Source organism: Triplophysa rosa, linkage group LG7, assembly GCF_024868665.1.
Source record: "Triplophysa rosa linkage group LG7, Trosa_1v2, whole genome shotgun sequence".
Lineage (NCBI taxonomy): Eukaryota > Metazoa > Chordata > Actinopteri > Cypriniformes > Nemacheilidae > Triplophysa > Triplophysa rosa.
This window is the reverse complement of record NC_079896.1, coordinates 21,673,117-21,694,017: the sequence shown is the minus strand read 5'-3', so window position 1 is coordinate 21,694,017 and position 20,901 is coordinate 21,673,117. Positions and strand designations below refer to the sequence as shown.

Here is a 20,901-nt window from a genome sequence, read left to right as displayed (position 1 = left end):
AGGCATCCTAAGTGAATGTGACTTTCATCTTGAAGAATAATGCAGTCGGAGTTATAATACCACGTGTCCTTTTACTTCCAAGCAGTAGAATGAATTGGGGGCAATTTTTTGAAGCTCCAAAAAGTGCATCCATCGATCAAAGAACGGCTCGACACGGCTCCGTGGTCTTAACAAAGGTCTTCTGAAGTGAATCAATGCGATTGTTTAAGAGAAATATCAATATTGACAGCGCTATTAATGATAATGTCTAACATCCGCTGCAGGAGAATGAGAGGCGTTCTTTGATCGATGGATGCACTTTTTGAAGCTTTAAAAAATTGCCCCTCATTAACTCCCATTCTACCGCTTGGAAGTAAAAGGATACGTGGTATTATAACTCCGACTGAAATATTTTTCTAGAAGAAAGTCACATTCACTTAGGATGCCTTGAGGGTGAGTAAAACATGAGGAAGTTTTGATTCAAGCCTGAAGCACCGCTTTAATGTCTCACACACATTTAATATCACTCCGTATCGTACGTCAAATCCACGTTGTCATGAAGATTAAATCTAGCAGTGTTGGTTGCGCTTGTACTGCGTGATAATTGTTTCATAAACACATCCAACTCAAATCTTAAATCAGAATTAAATCTAAATATTTAATCAGCGCTGTCCCATCACATTGTTCACTACGGGACCCTGCGTACGCACTCTTTTACTGGTGTGAGTGAAGCCTAATAATACAGGCAGAATTATTTTAAACTCTGTTTTCTCTTTTTTTTACACACACATTTGATTAAATATTTCACTCTTATTAATGGAGTTAAGCACTCAAGTGACGTCTCAAAGTTAAACAAAAAGTATAGATATATTTCTAGAGAATTGCTGCTTTTAAACATTTTCCTGTGGCATGTTGCGTGTTTTAATGTTTAAATGACAGCGAGGAGTGAAAAGTCCTCTTAAACTAAATTGCAGAACTCGTGCTCTAAAACATATTTAATGCATATAGAACATTTCTAACGAGAACAATGATCAACGGCGAGTACTTTGATATTATTGTGGACGCTGCGCGATCCGGTGGTGGAGCAGTACATTGGCTCATATCTTCCACATGTCTAGTCGTACCGTCACGTGAATGGAAATATGCATATGTAAATGATATGCAGATGATGTTATGCATAGTTAAACTAGGCGTTGTAAGCGCCATATATGGTTATATCGGGGAGGAGATGGGGTGGAGATACACGTACACGCAGATACGGGACTTATGCGCAGGTTCTGGCATCCTCTTCCTTTTGTGCATACGGACACTTTGACTGAGCGTTCCCACCAAACGCGACATGCGCGAATGAATAGCGCGTAGTTGGACGCTTGAACATTTTGAGTTTACTCGCTTAATTCGCGAGTGAAATTCACTTCAGAACAGACGCGAATTCGCGTCATGGGAGGGGCTTCTGCCAGGCGGCTCCAGTCTCGTGTATATATATATATATAGCTCAAATTGAGTAAAGATCGTTTTTTTACAATTTACCAGATTGTCCGACCTCCTCACTCACTTTCTTCCAAGCAAGATTCTTTTTAATCCTGTTTCGATAAAAGTAAGATGTATCGTACAGCTCCGGGTATCCACATACAGCAACGATGATTTTGTCCTCCATTGTTGTTTCGGATTTCTGCCTCCGCTCACTACGTCATAATCACGTCACTACTAGAGCAAGCTCCTGATTGGTTAACGCGGCGCGAATTTTCGCCACAGTTCAGATTTTTCAACTCACGCGAATCACGGGTTACGCGCGTCGAACGGCCGAAACGCTCGATTCGAGCTGCAGGATGTCCTATCGCGTCTTTGCATTGACTTAACATGTAAATCACTCGCGCTTAACGCTTCATTCGCGTTTGGTGGTAACGCAGCTTTAAGCCCATTGCACATTGAGTCCGAAATTTTCGTCCGAAATTTCCGCACGTTAAAAAATAAATACGACCTCACGTTGTGTCAGTCACATTACACACTACCTCCGATATTTTCGTCCGTCATAAAAAAATTCGGACAGGGTTCGATTTTCTGCGTTTTTCGCATCCGTAGGAATCGTTTTCAAAGGTGTTTTGGCTATTGTCCCTAATGTAAAACTCGTCCGATGCCACAGTTTGGTGCGAGTGTGTGTGTGCGTGTGTGTGTGTCCACACCTTAGACATACTGCCAGTCTCTGTTCAGGATCAATTGGTTCACGGAAATTGGTGGTCTTCTTTTTAATATGTGGCTTCAGTATCGCTAGCAAAGCATCAAACTGAGCAACTGACATATTGAAGTAAATTTGAAATCGGTCAGGATAATCCCGCAGTTCCATGATAAGGAGGTGGAACTCTCCTTCCTCGTTACGCAACCCGGACTGGATGGACTCAATATTTCCTCTTTATTTTTCTCTTTTTAAGAAGAGAGAGGACAACAAAATCGTCATCACTGCTTGAAGACTCCATTTTATATTGTTTTGCGATTTTTTTCGCAACGGATTAATAAATACGCATCGGACTCAGTGTGCAAGGTTTCTGTCCGTGACGAATTTTTAGGATGACGAATACGAAATAACGTATACGAAAATTTCGGATTGTAAGTGCAAAGACCTCTAGAGTGAAATCTACGCAAAGTTTTATGAATGAGACCTCTGGTTCCTACAACTAAGTTTATTTTCCAGCTAATATTGTCTGCCTCCTGAAAATCACTTGGAAAGCAGAAACGCGCCTCAACATGCTATGTGAATTTTTAGGCAACAATGCGTGTTTGTGGCTTCAAAGTAGCAAGTGAGTTACACACAAAAGTTTAATACCTGGGCTTAGAGGGTTGTTTGTGTCCCTCGAGGAAATTTGTGCACCTGTTTCAACACATTGTGCCAAGGCTGCAGTGCACAGAAGACCAGAGAGATAGAGAGAACCTCTCAGTGCACAGTAAAATAATAATGCGAAAGAACATTCTGAACTTTCCAGATGCATTAATACTAACCGTTAAATGAAGTAAATGAATTGTGTTCTTTCAAAAGGTATGAGGGGCCGTACAAGCCAAAAATCATTCTAGCACTCTCACACACTCACATTCTCCTTTCGCACACATACATTTTTCCTCTCACACACTCACATTCTCCTTTTTTTCACTTTTTCACTTCATTTTCAATGTCTACACACACACGCACAAACACAGTCTCTCTGTAACCCAGTTTTTACTCATCTCACTGGCTCTGGCTAATCCCAATTTAAAGGAGGGATTAGAACGTCTACCCTATCGCTAGCTAATGGCTCAGCTCTTTAGGAAAAGTTGTTTTTGTTGGTTGTTTGGAAGTTAATGGATTTTCACCGTCTTTTCTCATGCCATTTGTTCTAAATCCTCTCCATTTCTCTCTTGCTATAGGACACAAAGTTATGGATCATCATGGAGTATTTAGGTGGTGGATCTGCTCTGGATCTGGTATGATGCACAATGTTGTCTTCTACATATGGACTTTGTGTGTAAAGTGTTATGGAGTGAATAGTACAATGTACTATTTAAAAAAAGCTAACTAATAGTTTATAATTATTTTGCATGCAGAATAGACTACATTGAAAGACTTCAAATCCATCAGTAGTGCCACAAAAACCTGGATATAATAAACTAGTAAAGGCCAAAGTGGTTAGATATGTTATAAAAATAAAAACTTAATGTTTATATAACAGCTCATTGGATTTATGCATGTATAAATGTACTTTTATTTTTATACGCGTGGTATCATTGGTTACCTCCGTGTCTACACTGGATGCAGCCGGCACGACGTGACACAACAAATGCTTGTGCTTAATGGGTTTGTCGTGTCACGTCACATCCAGTGTTGACAAATTTTTAAATTATAATGGGTTCTATTGTCTTTTGATGCGTCCCGTCGCATCTGGTGTAGACATGGTTTAAAGCTATGATGTTTCTATTTTTCAGCTGGAGCCTGGTGCTCTGGACGAAACGCAGATCGCCACCATTTTGAGAGAGATCTTAAAAGGTCTGGAGTATCTTCACTCTGAGAAGAAGATTCACAGAGACATTAAAGGTATTAACGCTGAAATAAAACCAGTTTCAGACTCACAAACCATCTTATACATTTAAACATCTGGCAGTCACCTTAATCCAAAACAACTTGAATGGACGGGTGAATTTAGAGGATAGTTTTGTATCAGTCCAGTTGTTTCCTGGAAATCAAACTCATGACCTTGAGGTTATTAGCACCATGCAAGTGAGCTACAGGAATACTTGCATTTTGTATACGTAGATAGCAAGAGCTGGCTACAATTTCCAGTTTCAGCTTCATTAGCTGTGTTTCCATCCAAAGTTGCACATTGAACGTTTGAACAAAGTTGTAATATTGTACAACACATCTGCGAATAATGCAACGTAAGATAAACTGGCACCAAAGTTGAAAAATGGAAATTTCCGCAACTGAAGCGAATGTAGGTCTTTTTATTAATAATGCGTAACATAAATAATACAAAATCTATACTTTCGCCTCAGAGCGTGCAAACGAAATGCAATTAACACAGTTATGTCATCTTGCTTTCGGAGGCTCGTGCTTCTTTTGCTACGTAGTGGTTTTTTTGGGAGGTTTGTATGGAACCATTTTAATGGTAGACTTTGGCTATTCATAATAAGGCATTTCAGAATGACCAAAACAGCATGAGGCTATACAACTAGATTGGTTCACTGGTTAGTTATGCCATCTGGTGCGGCAAAGTCGCACAACTTTTTTTATGCACATCGCAGATATTATTCTAGTCTACGCGCATATCCTATCTGGGATAAATTGTATCCGACTCAATTGAACACACTTGTTTTTATGCACATTTATAGATGTCCTCCATCCAGCAACTTTCATGAGATATCCCAAAGTGCACATGAATATAGGTGGATGAAAACATAGCAGTTGAGCACCAATGAAAAACTTGTTTGGACAGTTTCACACAGAGATTCATGCATTTACTTTGGTTTGTGTTAATTGATTTTACAGAGTAATGTACATATATTTTCTCAGAGACGCATTTTCTACTGATTCTTTTGGTTTTCTGTATAATCTTTTTTAAAGACTGCTACACCAGTTTCAAATAAGTTACAACTTGACTCAACAGTCTCAAGAGCTACGGGTTTGTCTTACATGTGACAGAACATTACATGTGACAGGAGTTTCTAATGCTGTTTTATAGCAGTATTTCTGTATTTGGATATCATATCTCACTATTTGTTTGTACCTTCTGTGCCTTGTTTGTTCTTTAGCTGCAAACGTATTGTTGTCGGAGCAAGGGGAGGTGAAGCTGGCAGATTTCGGAGTGGCCGGCCAGCTCACAGACACACAGATCAAGCGAAACACATTTGTGGGCACACCCTTCTGGATGGCACCAGAGGTCATTAAACAGTCTGCATATGACTCAAAGGTGGGCGTCATTGTAGTAAAAGAATAAGCTCGTGTAGATTGTAAATTTTACAGAATGGAAAACATTGTCCACATTTAAGTCCATTTTTACTTTTCCTGACAGGCCGATATTTGGTCGCTGGGCATCACAGCAATTGAGCTGGCAAAAGGAGAGCCCCCCCACTCTGATCTGCATCCTATGAAGGTGCTGTTTCTCATTCCGAAGAACAACCCCCCCACACTGGAGGGCAACTATTGCAAACCTCTGAAAGAGTTTATCGAGGCCTGTCTAAACAAGGAGCCCAGTTTTGTGAGTATGCTCATCAAAAATTCCCAGAGTTCCTCCAGTCCGGTGGTCCACTAATTCTTCTGTTGACCTTGGCTGTGTTCTACCTAGTGATCTGCCTACCTAGGGCAGCATTTGTAGACATCTTGAGACCTGCTTCACACTTACTTGTTGCAAAAGATATTTGGGACATATTTTAAGCCAGCATCTCATGTATACAGTTGGAGAGTATAATCCCAGAATGCATTGTGGTTTTGTGTCGTTTAAAGGGATAGTTTACCTATAAATGTTATTTCATGCACCTTCATGTTGTTCAAAACTCTATTGGACTATCTCTTTGGAACACATAAGAAGATATTTTGAGAAATGTCTTGGTGGCTCACACACTGGAAGTCAATGGGAGCCAATGCTGTTTGGTTGTCAGAATATAGTTTCTTAGAATATGTTATGCAGATATATATGTCGCACATGCTACGAAAAAATCTGTCTGTGCGAAGAATCAATTTGCCAGTGTAGCACAATACAGCGATACAGTTTTGCACGTGATTTAGACCGAGCCGCTTGCTTTTGTGAGGTGTGTTTGTCGCGATGTTTGATTTTGCGTGGTGTAAATCAATGAATTCTCTGATTATTGCATTTGACTTATTTCACTCTTTTGTCGTTCTGTCTCTTCCTATCTTCCTGTCAGAGACCGACAGCCAAAGAGTTGCTGAAACACAAGCTCATCGTACGGTACGCGAAGAAAACATCCTATCTGACGGAGCTCATCGACAAATACAAACGCTGGAAGGCAGAACAGTCTCGAGCCGAGTCCAGCTCAGACGAATCAGACTCGTACGTTACTTAAAAGATTACTAAAAGGGTTTTTATGGTACACTTAACCCCGGGTTAACCTCTGGGTTAAGACGTTTAGCCTGGAGTTACTTGTAGTTTTGCGGTGCAAAATGTTAACAGTGTTGTGTATATTTGTGTAGCAACAGACAACCAGTCAAAACCTAAACAATACTTACATCCGTTGTTTAAACATGTAAATACATATAGAAAATGTCTTGGTGGATGTGTAAAAAAAGCCCATGATAGTCACTTAAATCATTTTCTTTATTCTTTTTTATTTCGTATGTTACTCAGAGAACCAGACGGTCAGGCATCCGGTGGCAATGACTTTGGCAATGACAACTGGATCTTCACCATTCGAGAAAAGGACCCCAAAAAACTGCAGAATGGAGCAAGTTCAACAGGAGATGAGGTTGGTGACCGCTCAAAATCACCTGATCATTGAGTACAAATGGTTGTTTATCGCAGTGTGTGATGTTCGCTGTTTATACAGGAGCCAAGCAAGAGACCCCAGTCCCAGAGTCTGTCCACTGTCATCACTCCAGTCTTTACCGAGGTAGGAACATCAGATTTGTCACTACCACAAATTGGCCGGTTAATATTATGGATCTGGTTATCCAATCACAACTGCTCAGCCGAAAGCATCACTGTTGACACCTGACAGTAACATGCATCAACGCTTATGACCTCCTCTGCTCGGAGGCCGAAGCATGTGTGTTGGCCTTAAAAAATGTAATCGACCGTACCGCCGAATGTACCTGTATTAAAAACTGCTTGTGATCAGATCACACCGAGTGTAAAAGGTGGTCTTTCTGTCAAGGGAGCCATCCATTTATGTTCAAGAGCCCCTTCGTATTTGTACTTGCGTGAGATATTTTTCAAGGATTGAAAGTGGCCCTTGGCTTCTTTATTACATCTTAAAAGCATCTTCTGACGGCGGCGTCACTCCCTCAGGCCTCTTACTAATCAGCGTGAAGCAATGAGGTATTTGTGGCGGAGAGCGGAAAATAGAGGGATGCTGGGAAAAAAAAGCCCAGGGACAAGTGACTGCACACTAATTTGTTCCACCCTCTTCTTCACTCAAGGACAAATCCTTCCATTTCCTGTCACGCTGTTTGTGAGAACGCAGTGGACTGTAGGCTGGACTGTCAGTCTTGTCACGCAGTATGAGAGATGCCTTAGAAAAGTTGTCAGGATGCATTGAGTGTAAAGCAGATGTGTAACAGACACCTATATGTATGTAACTATGTATATAGTTTGCATAAAGTTGCAGTTTGCAAATAGTGTACCGTACACACGGTATACTTGGCTTTTTAAAAGGTTGTGTTACATATACATATATACTATATATAGACGGGTAAATTAAAGGTTGTAGGTTCCAATCCATCAAGGGGTCATACTTGAACCGTCCGCAGTTATCATTACTTATTCCCAGGTCACTCTAGCAGTTGTAATTGGATAGTTCTTTGGATAAAGCGTTAACTAACTGTCAAATGTGTGTTCTGTCAGTTGAAGGGAGGAGCTGGAGAGACGCCGGTAAAGCCTGAAGTTCTGGAGGAGCTCAAGGAAGCCATTTACCTCGCTGAGGAGGCGTATCCGGGAATCTCAGATGTCATGGTCACCGAGCTTATTCAGAGGCTACAACGGTAAGGACTGCGTAGAACCTCGGTAGTGGCTCTACAGACTAATGCAGATATTTAAAGGGACGGTTACCCCAAAACTGAAAATTGTGGGTGATAGGTCTGCATTGTAATTTCAGTGAGAGCAACATCACGGTGTTCGGCCACAGCATAAGAATTCTGTCATTTATTCTTACTTTTGTCATTCAAAACATGACATATGACGCTTTCTTCTGTGGAACACAAAAGATGATATTTTGACAAATGTCAATATAATGGAAGTCAATTGGGGCCAATGTTGGTTGGTTACCAACATTCCTCAAAATATCTTCTTTTGTGTTTTGTGAAAGAAAGAAAGTCATACAGGTTTGGGATGACATGAGGATGAATAAATGTTAAAAGAATTGGGTGAACTGTCCCTTTAAGGCTGTAGTTCATTAACATGCAGTTGAAATTTAAGATAAAACAATGAATATCAAACATTCAGAGATGCGTAGGAATGGTGTGTTAAAATGACATACTTGGGTTAACTACTATAATTAATATTCATATTTTATTGTGTATTAACTGTATTAAATTAAATTAAAACTTCTCAACAGTTATTGATTCTTTGTGGAGGTCTCATGGAAGTTAAGTTTGGGCCACATAATGTTTATGTTGTTGCCACTAAAACCATCATAATATATTTTTACGAATGTCAATTCAGGACATACAGTGCCCTCCACTAATATTGGCACCCTTGGTAAATATGAGAAGCAAAGAAGGCTATAAAAATAAATCAGCATTGTTTCTCCTTTTGATCTTTTATTCAAAAAATCTACAATATTCCAACATTTCATTAAAGTAAAACTATTTGAAGTGTGGGGAATATAACATTAAGAACAAATGTTTTTCTTTAATACACCCTGGTCACAATTATTGGCACCCTTAGAAATTAGAGTAAAATATCTCCCAAGTGTATTCCCAGATATTTACATTTTCTTAGCACACCAAGGAGACTAGAAACATGATGTTGTCCAGTCATGACTTTTTGTTGCACATTAGAATAAATATTAGTAACACAAAGCCCAAACTCTCTTAATCATTTATCACGATGGATAAAACCAAAGAATATAGTTCTGTTGAGCTACTTAAAATACAAAATGGCTTTAAAGCGATATTTCAGGCAAAATTCAAAATTTCCCCATGTTTTACTCACCCTCAAGGCATCCTAAACGAATATGATTTTCTTCTGGAAGAACAATGCAATCGTTGTTATAATCCCAAGTATCATTTTACTTCCAAGCGGTAGAATGGGAGTGAATGGGTGTTGACTTTTTGAAGGTCCAAAAAGAGCATCCATCGATCAAAGAACGGCTCGACACAGCTCTGTGGTCTTAACAAAGGTCCTCTGACGCAAATCAATGCATTTGTTTAAGAGAAATATCCATATTGACAGCGCTATTAACTTAAATGTCTAGCTTCCGTTATCATTCGGGCTGCGCGTGCACTGATGATTGCTTTTGTAAGTTCCGGTGGCTTTTTTTCGTTTTGAGCCAATAGGATGTCGCTCCTACATGCGGAAGCATTTGTTACCGTCATTTGCCGGAAAGCAAGCATCGGTGCGCGCGCAGTCCGAGGGATAACAGAAGCTAGACATTAACGTTAATAATTAACGTTAGTAATTATAAAGATCTTCCATCAGCACACTGGTTCAAGATAAACATGGGTCACCGAACGCAAAATCAAGATCCTGCCATAGCCATCCCAGTTCCCTGATCTGAACACCGCAGAAAATGAGTGGGATGAACTGAAGATGAGAGCACCAACATTTGAAGGATATTAAGTAGGGGTGTAATGAGACACTCAGCTCACGATTCGGTACATATCTCGATGTTGGGTTCACGATACGATACACATCTCGATATTTTTAACAAAATTCAAAAATGAAACTGAAATTCAAATAACATTTATTTTCAAAATATTAACAATTTCAGTAACTTATTTTGTTGCACATACAACTTAATAAAGAATTTTAACATTTTAAGGCTTAACTGAAATTAGAATTAAGATCAGTGTCAATTTTGACAGCAAATTTTGATTTAGTTTTAGTCATAGTGTTTTGACTAAAATGCAATTTAGTTTTAGTCATCCCAATTTATCATAGTTTTAGTCTATTTTTAGTCGACGAAATCTACATTATATTAGTATAATCTATCTGGATTAACTAATTTAATTGGTGTAATTAAATGTTCCATAAAAAGATTTAACTGTTTCGACATAATTTAATTTACCTTAGAATTAAATTAAACCAGTTCATTACCTTTATTTTTCAGAAAAGTTCAATAACTACTGGATACGCATTGTTGTAACATAGAGAATATTAGACCATGAACGACATGTAGCAGTTCATTCAGTCTCATTTTGACTCAATTGTTCATTCAGTACATTCAACCAATGAAACGCTCTGACAGAGCTCACACTCAAGCGCTATTGGCTCGTGTCTCTTTGAAGCTGCGCTGTATTAACTTGAGACAGTAATGAATGAGAAAAATCTTTCAAAAAGACATATTACATAAACTGTATTACATTTCTTCAATCATGCAAATCACATACTTATTTTTTAGCATGTCATTCGATCTTTTAATATACAGTACGACTCACTTCATCGCTTCTCTGATCGGAACAGCGCTGGTTTCTTTGGGCTTACTTTATGTTGCATATCACGTTAAGCAGCAGCTCACGTTAGCGGATAAATTAACATTGGCATTTAAAAACGTTTGTGTTGCATTTGTAATGAGTTTCGGGGTGACTCGCCTGCAGTCACGCTTCAAGTTTGCTGTGTTTTAACGGCGATTGTGAAGGAAAATATGACGCTTTGTAAACCACTTGGAGACACAGATTGTGTCTTGTGCTTCTCTCTCTACCGCATAGTGAGATAAGCACACGTGACGCGCTGGCACAAGTAGGTACCGTCTTGACCGCTGAACGAATACAATTAAACATATCGTAAAATATCCCCATCTCTCTACGATGCGCATCGTAACATTTTTGCATCGCGAAATATCGTAATATGAAGTATCGTTACACCCCTAATATTAAGAGATTCTGTGTGAAGGAGGTTGCTGAAAGTTTGAATACAAGGGTGCCAATAATTGTGACCAGGGTGTTTTAGAGAGAAAAAAAATCATAAAGTAATATTCCCACCACTACAAATTGTTTTACTTTAATGAAATGTTGGAATTTTGTAGATTTGTTTGTATAAAAGATCAAAAGGAGAAACAATGCAGATTTATTTTTACCAAGGGGTTAGTGGAGGGCACTGTATTTTAATTTCCAAAATTATACAAATATAAAGATATCTCGGCTTTGATATGTCAAAGATGACAAATAAATCTATTTCTGTTCAGCTGCTCGAGCTTTCTTCACGCATGGATTGATCAGCTTTATCTTTCCCACATGCAGGTTCTCTAGGGCAAGAACATCCTCCTCCTCGCACCAGTGATTATTCCATTAGCCTGTCCGTCTCTCTTTGGTCCCGCCCCCCGGCATCAGCTCAGCGAATCCTTACACCAGCAGACTCTGTGACGTCTACCCTGGAGGACCAACTGTCCTTCAATAGCTTATCAAGAGAACTTATCAAACTCCTCAAGCTTCCCCTAGTTTCACTTTTCTTTTATAATCTCCTGGAACACTCTCTGGAGTGAGCGGGTGTATGTGTCATAGTGTGTTTCTAATGAAGACAGCATAGGTCGAAACATAGATGTAACTCATTTGGCGAAGCACAGAATGAGTCGGAGACTGATAGTTTTGCATCATGGCACCCGAGCTTTTGGAAGAATGCATTAGGCGTATGCCATCACAGGGCAGCGAGATGGGTCGTTTGTCTCATCTTTAACAAGATAGTGTGCATGACAAAATGCATGTGTGAAGATGTATGTCTGTCGGTGCGTGTGTTTTCAAGCCCTGGCGTGAAGGAGATTGCAGTTCTCGTGCTGAAATCTCAGGTAATCTGCCGCGAGCAGAGTAGTCATCCAGAAAGACAGAGGGCGCTGTTTGGATTTGTGTACAGATCTGTGTATATAGTCTCAGTTTTACAGACCTTTAAAAGAGATGATGGATTTTTGCAAACGAATCACTGTGTACAGACGGCCAAGAGCTTCTGCAGATATTGTTAGAAACAAAAGAAAGGTAAATATTTAAAAATCATGAAATGGCCATTACTGAAATGCCTTGCCTTTTTATCAAATGTACATTTTTGGGGGTGATCTGTTAATTTTAATAAGAAATTAAAGGGTTTTACTCATAAATAAGAATTAAGATCCTACCAACAGTCTCGGCTTTCTTATTGATTCACTCCCAAAACTCAATCGTATTGAAATTCAGAATTTATGGTAGAGGTATACTTTATTGAAGCACTTCATCAAAAGCTGATTCTTTCATTTCATGCATTCTTATTGAAGCTGTTGTCGTTTAAAAGCCATTTACAAGTCGACATCATGTAAAAAATCTAGAAATACATATTTCCCAAAAACACTGAATGCAAATGTTTAAGTGGTTATTTGTAGTCACTCCATAAAATAACACCATTATCTACAAAGGTGCAAAAATGAATTCCCTTTAATACAGCTACTTAAAGATCAATATCTATTCATAAAAAAAGTAGTTCTAAAACTATATGATTCTTTCTTTTGGAGAACACAAAAGAAGATTTTTTTTTTAATGTTGGTAACCAACACTGGCCCCCATTGACATGCATTGTATGGCCACACAACCACAGAGACATTTCTCAAAATATACATTTTTTGTGTTCCACAGAAAAAAGTCATATACATGTTTTGAACAACATGAGGATGAATAAATTACAGATTTATTTAGTTTTGGGTGAACAACACAACAGGAGGTTCAGTCTCATGGTTTTCCACAGCGGTGGTTATTTGCATTGCTTTGCTAGTCCACCACCCAGAAGAACACTCTTTTCTTTACTCTTAATTGATAGTAACATAACACACTAATAAATACAACCCACCTTTAAGGGCACCAACACACATCTGATAGTCTACTGACCATAGCGGTCATCCTCCAGCACATTGTAGGCAGAATTGGCCATTTCTTGGAAATTCTACTATGATGAATCCCAAGCCAAACCAGGATAAGAAAAGGGCGAATCAGTTCTCGGATCAGTAGTTAAAGACATTAGACACAAACACTTGTAAGCTGGAGGATGACGAAGTGATGCGTTTAGATCTTCGTCTGTTTGACCTCTGATGAAACCGAATCTCTCTTTGTCATCTCAATATCTTTCTTTTCCTTGTCTTCTGGCTCGTGCTCTATAAATTTAGCCTCGATCTCTGCCGGGTCTATGTAGGTGTAGAAGTAAGCCATGATGGAGAAGATTATGCTCACGGCCACTAGGAGCGAAGCGAATAGTACGTATTCTGCCCACTGTAGAAAAACACACACTTGTGAAATCACAGTTGCAAACAGAAAGTGCATTTTGACCCACGGTGGTCAAAAAAAGACATACCTGGTCCCGAAGTGTGCCTGCCTCGGCTACGATGAGCACAATAACGTTGCCCACGGCTACGGTCAACAGCCAACCCGCCTGGAGGACAGACTTCATGTTGCTTGGAGCCTAAAAGGTAACACGTTGATATGATGAGCATTTATATTCCATTCTTTAGTTTGGTTCCAACTTCAATACTTGCAGGGAGCTGTATTTTGGGTTGGAAATGAACTCTACCAGAGTTTTAGGAACGCGGTCATACCTGTGCATAAGAAAAGTCCAATCCAGTGACGGAGAACATCACTTCTCCGCAGGTCATCAGAAAGTACTGAATGACCTGCCAGGCCATGTGGACAGTGTTTGGCTCGATATTCTCTGTTTCCTTAATGTTCTCGCCACACTGGAAACACAACCAAACATCACTTGCTACCACATTCTAGTCTATTCGTTGTTAACAAATGACAGTGGCTTGATGTCAGAGTATCATAATGCTTTATGTACCTGGATGGCATTTGTCAAGTTGTTGAATCGTGACTTACGTTTGTGCCAAAACTGAAGTTGCTGGGGATCAGGACCGTGTAGGAACTACCGAAGCCGAGCTGCATGGTGTAACTGCACATCTCTCCTGCCGCGTTCGCAATACTGAAGTCAGTTCTGGGAAGACATAAAATCCACATTAAAAACAGGCAGTCAAGATTCAACGTTAAAGATGGATGTCTTGCATTTAGATGGCTACAATGTATTTGTATATTTACATAGTTGTAGCTATCATGCACATGTACAAACAATTCATACCGCATCACCGCAAAAATACGTACTTGCCCTGGCGAACGCTTGTGTTGTTTGATACTTTCAACGGAGCGATGAAACCCAATGTTTGAGACTTCGTTGAGATGTTTAGCGGTGATCTAAAGCCATTCACAAACCTAGGAAACATAAAACCAGCCAGTTCAATTAGAAGTATTGTTGATAGCTTCAGAATCACATTCTTTTGAATAAAAATGAGATGGAAGAATAACAGTTTGAGAAGAAGAAATGGACTAACTTGATGTCATTAACGCCTTGCTCTGGTTTCTGTTTTAAGTCTTGAAGCTGAAGTGGATGAAATAAATGGTTGGTGATAACTTACAATCAATGTATTTTCTTTATGCGGTGAGATGTTGTCCTATCCGATAACTATACAGATAAGCTGTGCACTTACAGTTTCTAGGATACCTGCAGCATTAAATAAAACCGTTTGTCTCGCTCCTTTCAAGAAATTAGTCATAACAGGGTTTCCTCCCGCAACTGACACTGTAAAGCTGTCACCGTCAAATGTCAAATAATCGCCCGAAGCCTGAGACGGGAACAACAAGACATAAAAATGTAAATTACTGTTGTACTCTATTAATTACTAATACATACGACATAATTTATGTGATTTCATGTGGTGTGATACTTGCCTCAAAAGCAAGTACATTAAATGGCTGTTGTCCAGACACAGAAACAGCCAGATCTCTGCTCTCCAAGTTCAGGAACTTTACTTGGGATTGGGAGCTGGAGGGGAACTTAGGCAATGTTTTCTGTTGGGTTGAAAGGCGAGTTGAAAACATAATTATTTGCCTTGCTCAGGCCATGTATCAAGTGCATGAATAGATATCCTTTTATAAAGCTAAACACATCAATAGAATTCTACAGGTGTCCTTTTGCAAAACAATTACTGGGTTGTTTCTGCGTTAGGGCTGCATGATTCATTTTAATCGCGATTAATCGTAACCTGTAAAGAAAATACATTAATTTGAATTGTGAACTATTTCCGCCTTCCAAGATTACTTAAGCATACTTAAACGTGTGTACAGATGACTACACCGGCAGATTGTAACATGTATAAATTGGCTGTACCGTTTAATGAATAGGGCAAATACGTTCTAAGATGACAGAATAATTGCGATTATTAATCGCGATTCAAATTTTGAGCAAAATAACGGTGGTTATCATTTTACCCATTATCGTGCAGCCATATTATGTGTATCTGCGTTAGGGCTGCACGATTAACTTTAATCGTGACTAATCGCGAACAATTTCCACCTCCCATGATTTATTAAGCATAATCGTGGTCAGAAATTGTTTTTTTTTCGGGGGGGGGGCTGATTATACAGATGATAGAGTGCTTTGAAATACAGTGTTGCAGAAGTTCAACAGCGGCAGATTATAACATGTATTTATTGGCTGTAAAGTTTAATGAATATGCCGAATACATTCCAAACTGACAGAATAATCACGATTATTAATCGTGATAAAAAATAGCAATGGTTATCATTTTACCTATTATGGTGCAGCCCTATTTTGCGCGTAGTTCTGCGTTAGGGCTGCACAATTAATTAGAATCGTGAATAATTTACCCCTCCCATGATTAATTAAGCATAATCATGGACAGATTTCATTTTTTGGGCAGGCTGAGTATACAGATGAGTGATTTGAAATACAGTGTTGCGACAAGTTCAAACGCAGTAGATTATAACATGTATTAATTGACTCTAGAATTTAATGGCTATGCCGAATACATTCTAAACTCACAGAATATTCGCAATTCACATTTTTTGCAAAATAATCGTGATTATCATTTCACTCGTTATCGTGCAGCCCTCTGCGTGTATCTGCGTAACTCACATCGATTTGAATCTGCAGAAGGGCGGCAGCCACGAATGCTAATGCAGCCAGCAGCATACCAATGGTTATCCTCCGTAGAGGCCTAGAAAGTTACCACACACACACATAAATACATATATACACTTTCAATTCATGTTTTGAATTGAATGTATATCATGAAGGCTGTAGGCATGAAGCTGCACTTACGTTAAGTTAACGTGGCACTTTTTGATAAGTGGATAGACTAGATTGTCCATGATGGGCACCATAATAACAATCAGAATGGGGTTGACAATCTGCATCGGAACGCAAAGAATGCTGTCAGTTCACATTATGAACATTGACATTCACCAATGTTAATATGGTTTATCCTGATGTATGAAGCAACAAATCCATCTTACCTGCATCTGATCCGGTTCAATATTAAATGCTCCCTATGGTGGCAGACAAAAGAGAAAATGATAGTTCATTTATATAGTTAGTTACACACAATGACATATACATATTCGATTTTTTCTGTTCTTTTTTGGAAACGTACAAAGTTGCCATTCATAGTGGTAGCCTGGAGAGTCCAGCGGGAGCCCTGGAAAGACAAAACAACGGTTTGGAAAACACAAGGTTAAAGGTTTTTGTGTGTGAAGCATTTCTTGAGAATGTGTATGTGTGTGGCATCACTGTTTGTCCTTATACTGACCTGCTGATCAAATAAAGCCCAGAACATTGGCAGAGGGATATAGAGGAACATCACCTTTAATACCATCTTCACTTGAGCGATCAGAAGTTTCTGCAAAGAAGGAGACAGTAAATATGTGTGTTCTGTTATAGTATTTTATAGTGTACATTTTTAGTGTCTCTGTGTTTTATCAGTATTTTTAGTATGTGTGTTCTCTGTGAATTGAACCCACAGCATTGGTGTTGCAAGAAAAGTATAAAACGGATAAATGTCAGTGAAAATGTTAGTATACATGTGTAACATACATCATATTTATCTTCGGCCCAGTCCATCCAGTGCTCTCTCTTTGGATACTGCTTACCACGTTTTTTGAAACGGTTCTTAATTGCAAACTAAAACAGAGAAAACACAAGAATCAGCATAGAGTTACTTAAATTGTTGCATACAATTACCAACTAAATAAAGTAAAATCAATTATGCTAATTGTTTTGTCTAAAACCAGTAATGCTTTCTTCAAATTTAGCTAATTGTGACAATTGTGTAATTAAGTATTAAAATAAATTATAATTTATATTCTTACTCCAATGCATTTCATGACTTGCAGCAGGACGTTGCCTTTAGGGGTGTCCATAACGTACATGCCTTTGCCTACGATAAACACAACTGCACAAAGAATATGTTAGTCAGTCAATGCTGCCACCCAGTGGTCGTAACGAGTATAGCACTACAGACTCGACACTCACTGAGGGCGACCACCATGAGAGCTGCCGGGACGCCGAAAGCCAGCGGGTAACATTGCTGCTTTGTGTGGATACCGCACTCCTGAGCTGAAGAACAAAACAAATTTACACAACAACGATAAGAGAGACGGTACTGCTTTATTGACAAACAAATGTAAAGCGTGCAACGCATGCGCAATACACACATCTCAGAATGGGAGTGATGAGCGTGGAGAGAAGACTGCCGGCGTTGATAGACAGATAAAATATGGAGAAGAAAGTGCTCCTTTGTTTTTCCTGGAAAAAATCAAACATTAAGGAATACTTTAGAAATACGATTTATAAATGATGTAGTATTTTTCATAGTTAGTTCACGTTCGCTGTTACATTAAGTAGGCTAATGTTAACAAATACAACCTTATTGCACTGCATTTTGTCTTATTTTCTAGTAAAACGATCAAAAAGTTCTTATATTAAGATACGTTTACTTGACAAGGAATCTTGCCTAATATATTTTGTCTTGTTTTATGAAAGAAAATATAAGAATTGAGTAAGTTTATATTTAAAACAACAAGCAACAATATCTGCCATTGGGGTACGAAAAAAATATTGAATTCTTTTATTTTTCTTACCCCGTTGGGAGATTGATCTCGATTTAGGAATTATTCGATTTTTTTTCGATAAGAAAATCATGTATTTGTTAACATTACTTAATGTAATAGATAACATGAACTTACTATGAAAAATACAGCATTTAGTCATATTAATTCATGTTCATTTGAAAATGTACTAATAGTTATGTATGCTGTAAAACTAAATTGTTCATTGTTATTTCATGTTAGCTAATGCACTTACTCATTTTAACCAACACAACCTATATATTCCATTATAAAATAATATATTCGAGTTTAAATGTGGAACTAAATGTTTCAAACTTTGGCACCTTTGAGAACTGGTGTCAATGTGGCAGGGGTGGAGGAGAGTGCTGATGTCTGCGAATCAGTTGTGTAACTCTATTTGCTCATATCTAACACACTGTATCAGAGACTCAACCTTGAGCTCTGTTAATATACCAGAACAGCTGATTAAGAACAATCAGCCTCAATAATGTACTGCGGAATAGGATTTTGTGTGTACGTGTCTGCACTTTCACACCCTGTATGTGTATGTGTATGTGTGTATACAGTAGTGGTCCACATGCCTGATGATCTTCAAACTGATCTCCTCCAAACGCAGCCACACATGGTTTAATACCGCCTGTTCCCAAGGCAATAAGAAGGAGTCCCACCATGGACAAAGCACTAAAATAAAGGAAATTCATTCACTTCACTACAAATAATAACCAAAGATAAATTACAAAACTTAAATCACAACGAGTGTTCAATAATAACATTCAATAATAACATTTTGTAACACAATGCATGTCCAAAAAGGTAACTCACATATGTAAGGACAAGTTGTCAGGTGTGCCATCTCTATCGGTGTCCGTGATGTCATGGATGGAGCTGACGGCCATGACCACCTGGCCAATACAGTACACTACGGACAGGGACACGATTGTCCTGCAGAAAGTTGAGGTACATACACATTTACATCAATTGTAATCAATTCAGATGTACTTGTTATGATGGCCCGAATCATTGCACTTCATTACATCCTAGTAGGGGATTCACAAGTTAACCAACACCAGGTCAAACTCACTTGAACTTGCCCAGCCATGAGTCAGCAATGACGGCCCCCAGGATGGGCGTTAGGTAGCACAGAGCCACAAATGTGTGGTAGATGGTGGTGGCCAAATCATCATCCCAGCGGAGGAAATATCTGAAGTACAGCACCAACACAGCTGCAGCGCAGAGATGTGATCAGTGACATCGATTGAAAAGAAAATAATGTGCTTTCATAAACACAGGTCTCGTATTATTGTTGGTTTTTGTGGTCTTACCTCTCATGCCATAGTAGGAGAATCTCTCACAGAACTCATTCACCACAATGAAAAATATGCTTATCGGATAACCACAGCACTCCGGCTACAGACACACAAAAGCGTTCAAATACAGTATTTACATTAAAACAAAATAATACTACATCCTGATAATACATCCCTTGTCACAAAACTAGAAAAATGATTTGTTATCAAATTTCACACAGATGGTTAGAAACCAAATACCTACAGTTGTATTGATTAGAAATGATAAATCGTATCGATCGATCAAATCTTACACTTTTCCTGGTCTTCTTCTCTTTTCCATGCTCTTTGTCTGCCAAACATAATGCAAAATGTCATTACAACAGCCTGTTTTGCATTTGTATAAATGTTATATTTTAAATGACTGTCGTGAATGTTGTGCTGCTTTGTTAAGTAACACACAGATGCGTGATATATGTTCATATTTTTATGTATTTATTGTTGTGTTAAGACTCAACAATCATAACTTTGAATGAAAGACCTGAGTAAACTACAGTGTAATACATTTTATTCTGATATTTTAAAGATTTTAATATCTTTACAGAATGGTAACATTCTTTTAAATAAAAAAAACAATATACCCTACTGTAAAACAATATGCAGTTCATGAACATTAAAAACAAACATTACAGAAAGGTTACACTGTAAAAAACAGATATTTTCTGGTAGCTGGGGCCCCAGAAATATTCCCTAAAGTAACCGTTTGGTTATAGTTTTCTCAGTTTTTCTTGTCAATTTGCAGTCTTTTTCTGTAATTTGACGGTTTTTGACCGTTTTTCAGAAATATGTGAAAATCTGCTAATAAAACAGGAACATTTTGGGAAATTATATGTAAAAAATAACATAAAGGTTGTGTTTATCTCTTCCGTCCATATACTGTCAATATTTTCTTTGCAGGTGCCAATTTGAAAATAACCATTAAGGGCTCACTTACCCTCCATGATGACGGCTATGTGGTTGGCTTCTAGTCCTTAAAGATTATCCTTTAGAACAGAGACACACACACACACACACACACACACACACACTCCTCGAGACAGATGGAACTGACTCTGAAGGCCTGGTACACAGGTAGCACAGTTTTATAGACTCTGCGCAATAAACCTCAGAACACCACAGGGTTAAAATAGGATTGACGGTGTATTTTATGACAGCGTATGTTAACAGTAATGTGACTGTGTGGGGGGAATGAGGGAATTAAGGAGTTGTTTAGTTATTTACGGCTCCCTTATCGATTTCTACTGCAAACCAAACCATGTGAACTTTTGGCCTTTGTAATAAAATAGACAGTTAAAATTAATA

The 20,901-nt window shown here is 38.6% G+C and overlaps 2 protein-coding genes across 2 annotated transcripts in view; one reads left to right on the top strand and one right to left on the bottom strand.

The window, feature by feature from the left end:
- stk24b (serine/threonine kinase 24b (STE20 homolog, yeast)) overlaps positions 1 to 11,687 on the top strand; it is a 20,865-nt gene extending 9,178 nt beyond the window's left edge. The window contains exons 3-11 of the mRNA XM_057339082.1: positions 3,376 to 3,432; positions 3,931 to 4,039; positions 5,254 to 5,411; positions 5,514 to 5,699; positions 6,364 to 6,509; positions 6,804 to 6,921; positions 7,003 to 7,065; positions 8,019 to 8,155; positions 11,573 to 11,687. Coding sequence (XP_057195065.1) covers positions 3,376 to 3,432; positions 3,931 to 4,039; positions 5,254 to 5,411; positions 5,514 to 5,699; positions 6,364 to 6,509; positions 6,804 to 6,921; positions 7,003 to 7,065; positions 8,019 to 8,155; positions 11,573 to 11,612 — 1,014 coding nt within the window. The 3' untranslated portion in view covers positions 11,613 to 11,687. The remainder of the gene's footprint in view (positions 1 to 3,375; positions 3,433 to 3,930; positions 4,040 to 5,253; positions 5,412 to 5,513; positions 5,700 to 6,363; positions 6,510 to 6,803; positions 6,922 to 7,002; positions 7,066 to 8,018; positions 8,156 to 11,572) is intronic.
- Positions 11,582 to 20,901, bottom strand: slc15a1b (solute carrier family 15 member 1b). The gene is made up of 23 exons (XM_057339081.1): positions 20,534 to 20,901; positions 19,854 to 19,891; positions 19,576 to 19,660; positions 19,335 to 19,476; positions 19,076 to 19,195; positions 18,835 to 18,934; positions 17,840 to 17,930; positions 17,658 to 17,741; positions 17,495 to 17,577; positions 17,220 to 17,306; positions 16,936 to 17,025; positions 16,780 to 16,824; positions 16,643 to 16,675; positions 16,449 to 16,537; positions 16,263 to 16,344; positions 15,056 to 15,175; positions 14,815 to 14,949; positions 14,659 to 14,705; positions 14,432 to 14,539; positions 14,153 to 14,267; positions 13,876 to 14,013; positions 13,635 to 13,742; positions 11,582 to 13,552 (listed from the first exon to the last, which is right to left on the bottom strand). Exons 1-23 carry the CDS (start codon positions 20,538 to 20,540, stop codon positions 13,349 to 13,351), a joined length of 2,151 nt encoding a protein of 716 aa, XP_057195064.1. The 5' UTR covers positions 20,541 to 20,901; the 3' UTR covers positions 11,582 to 13,348.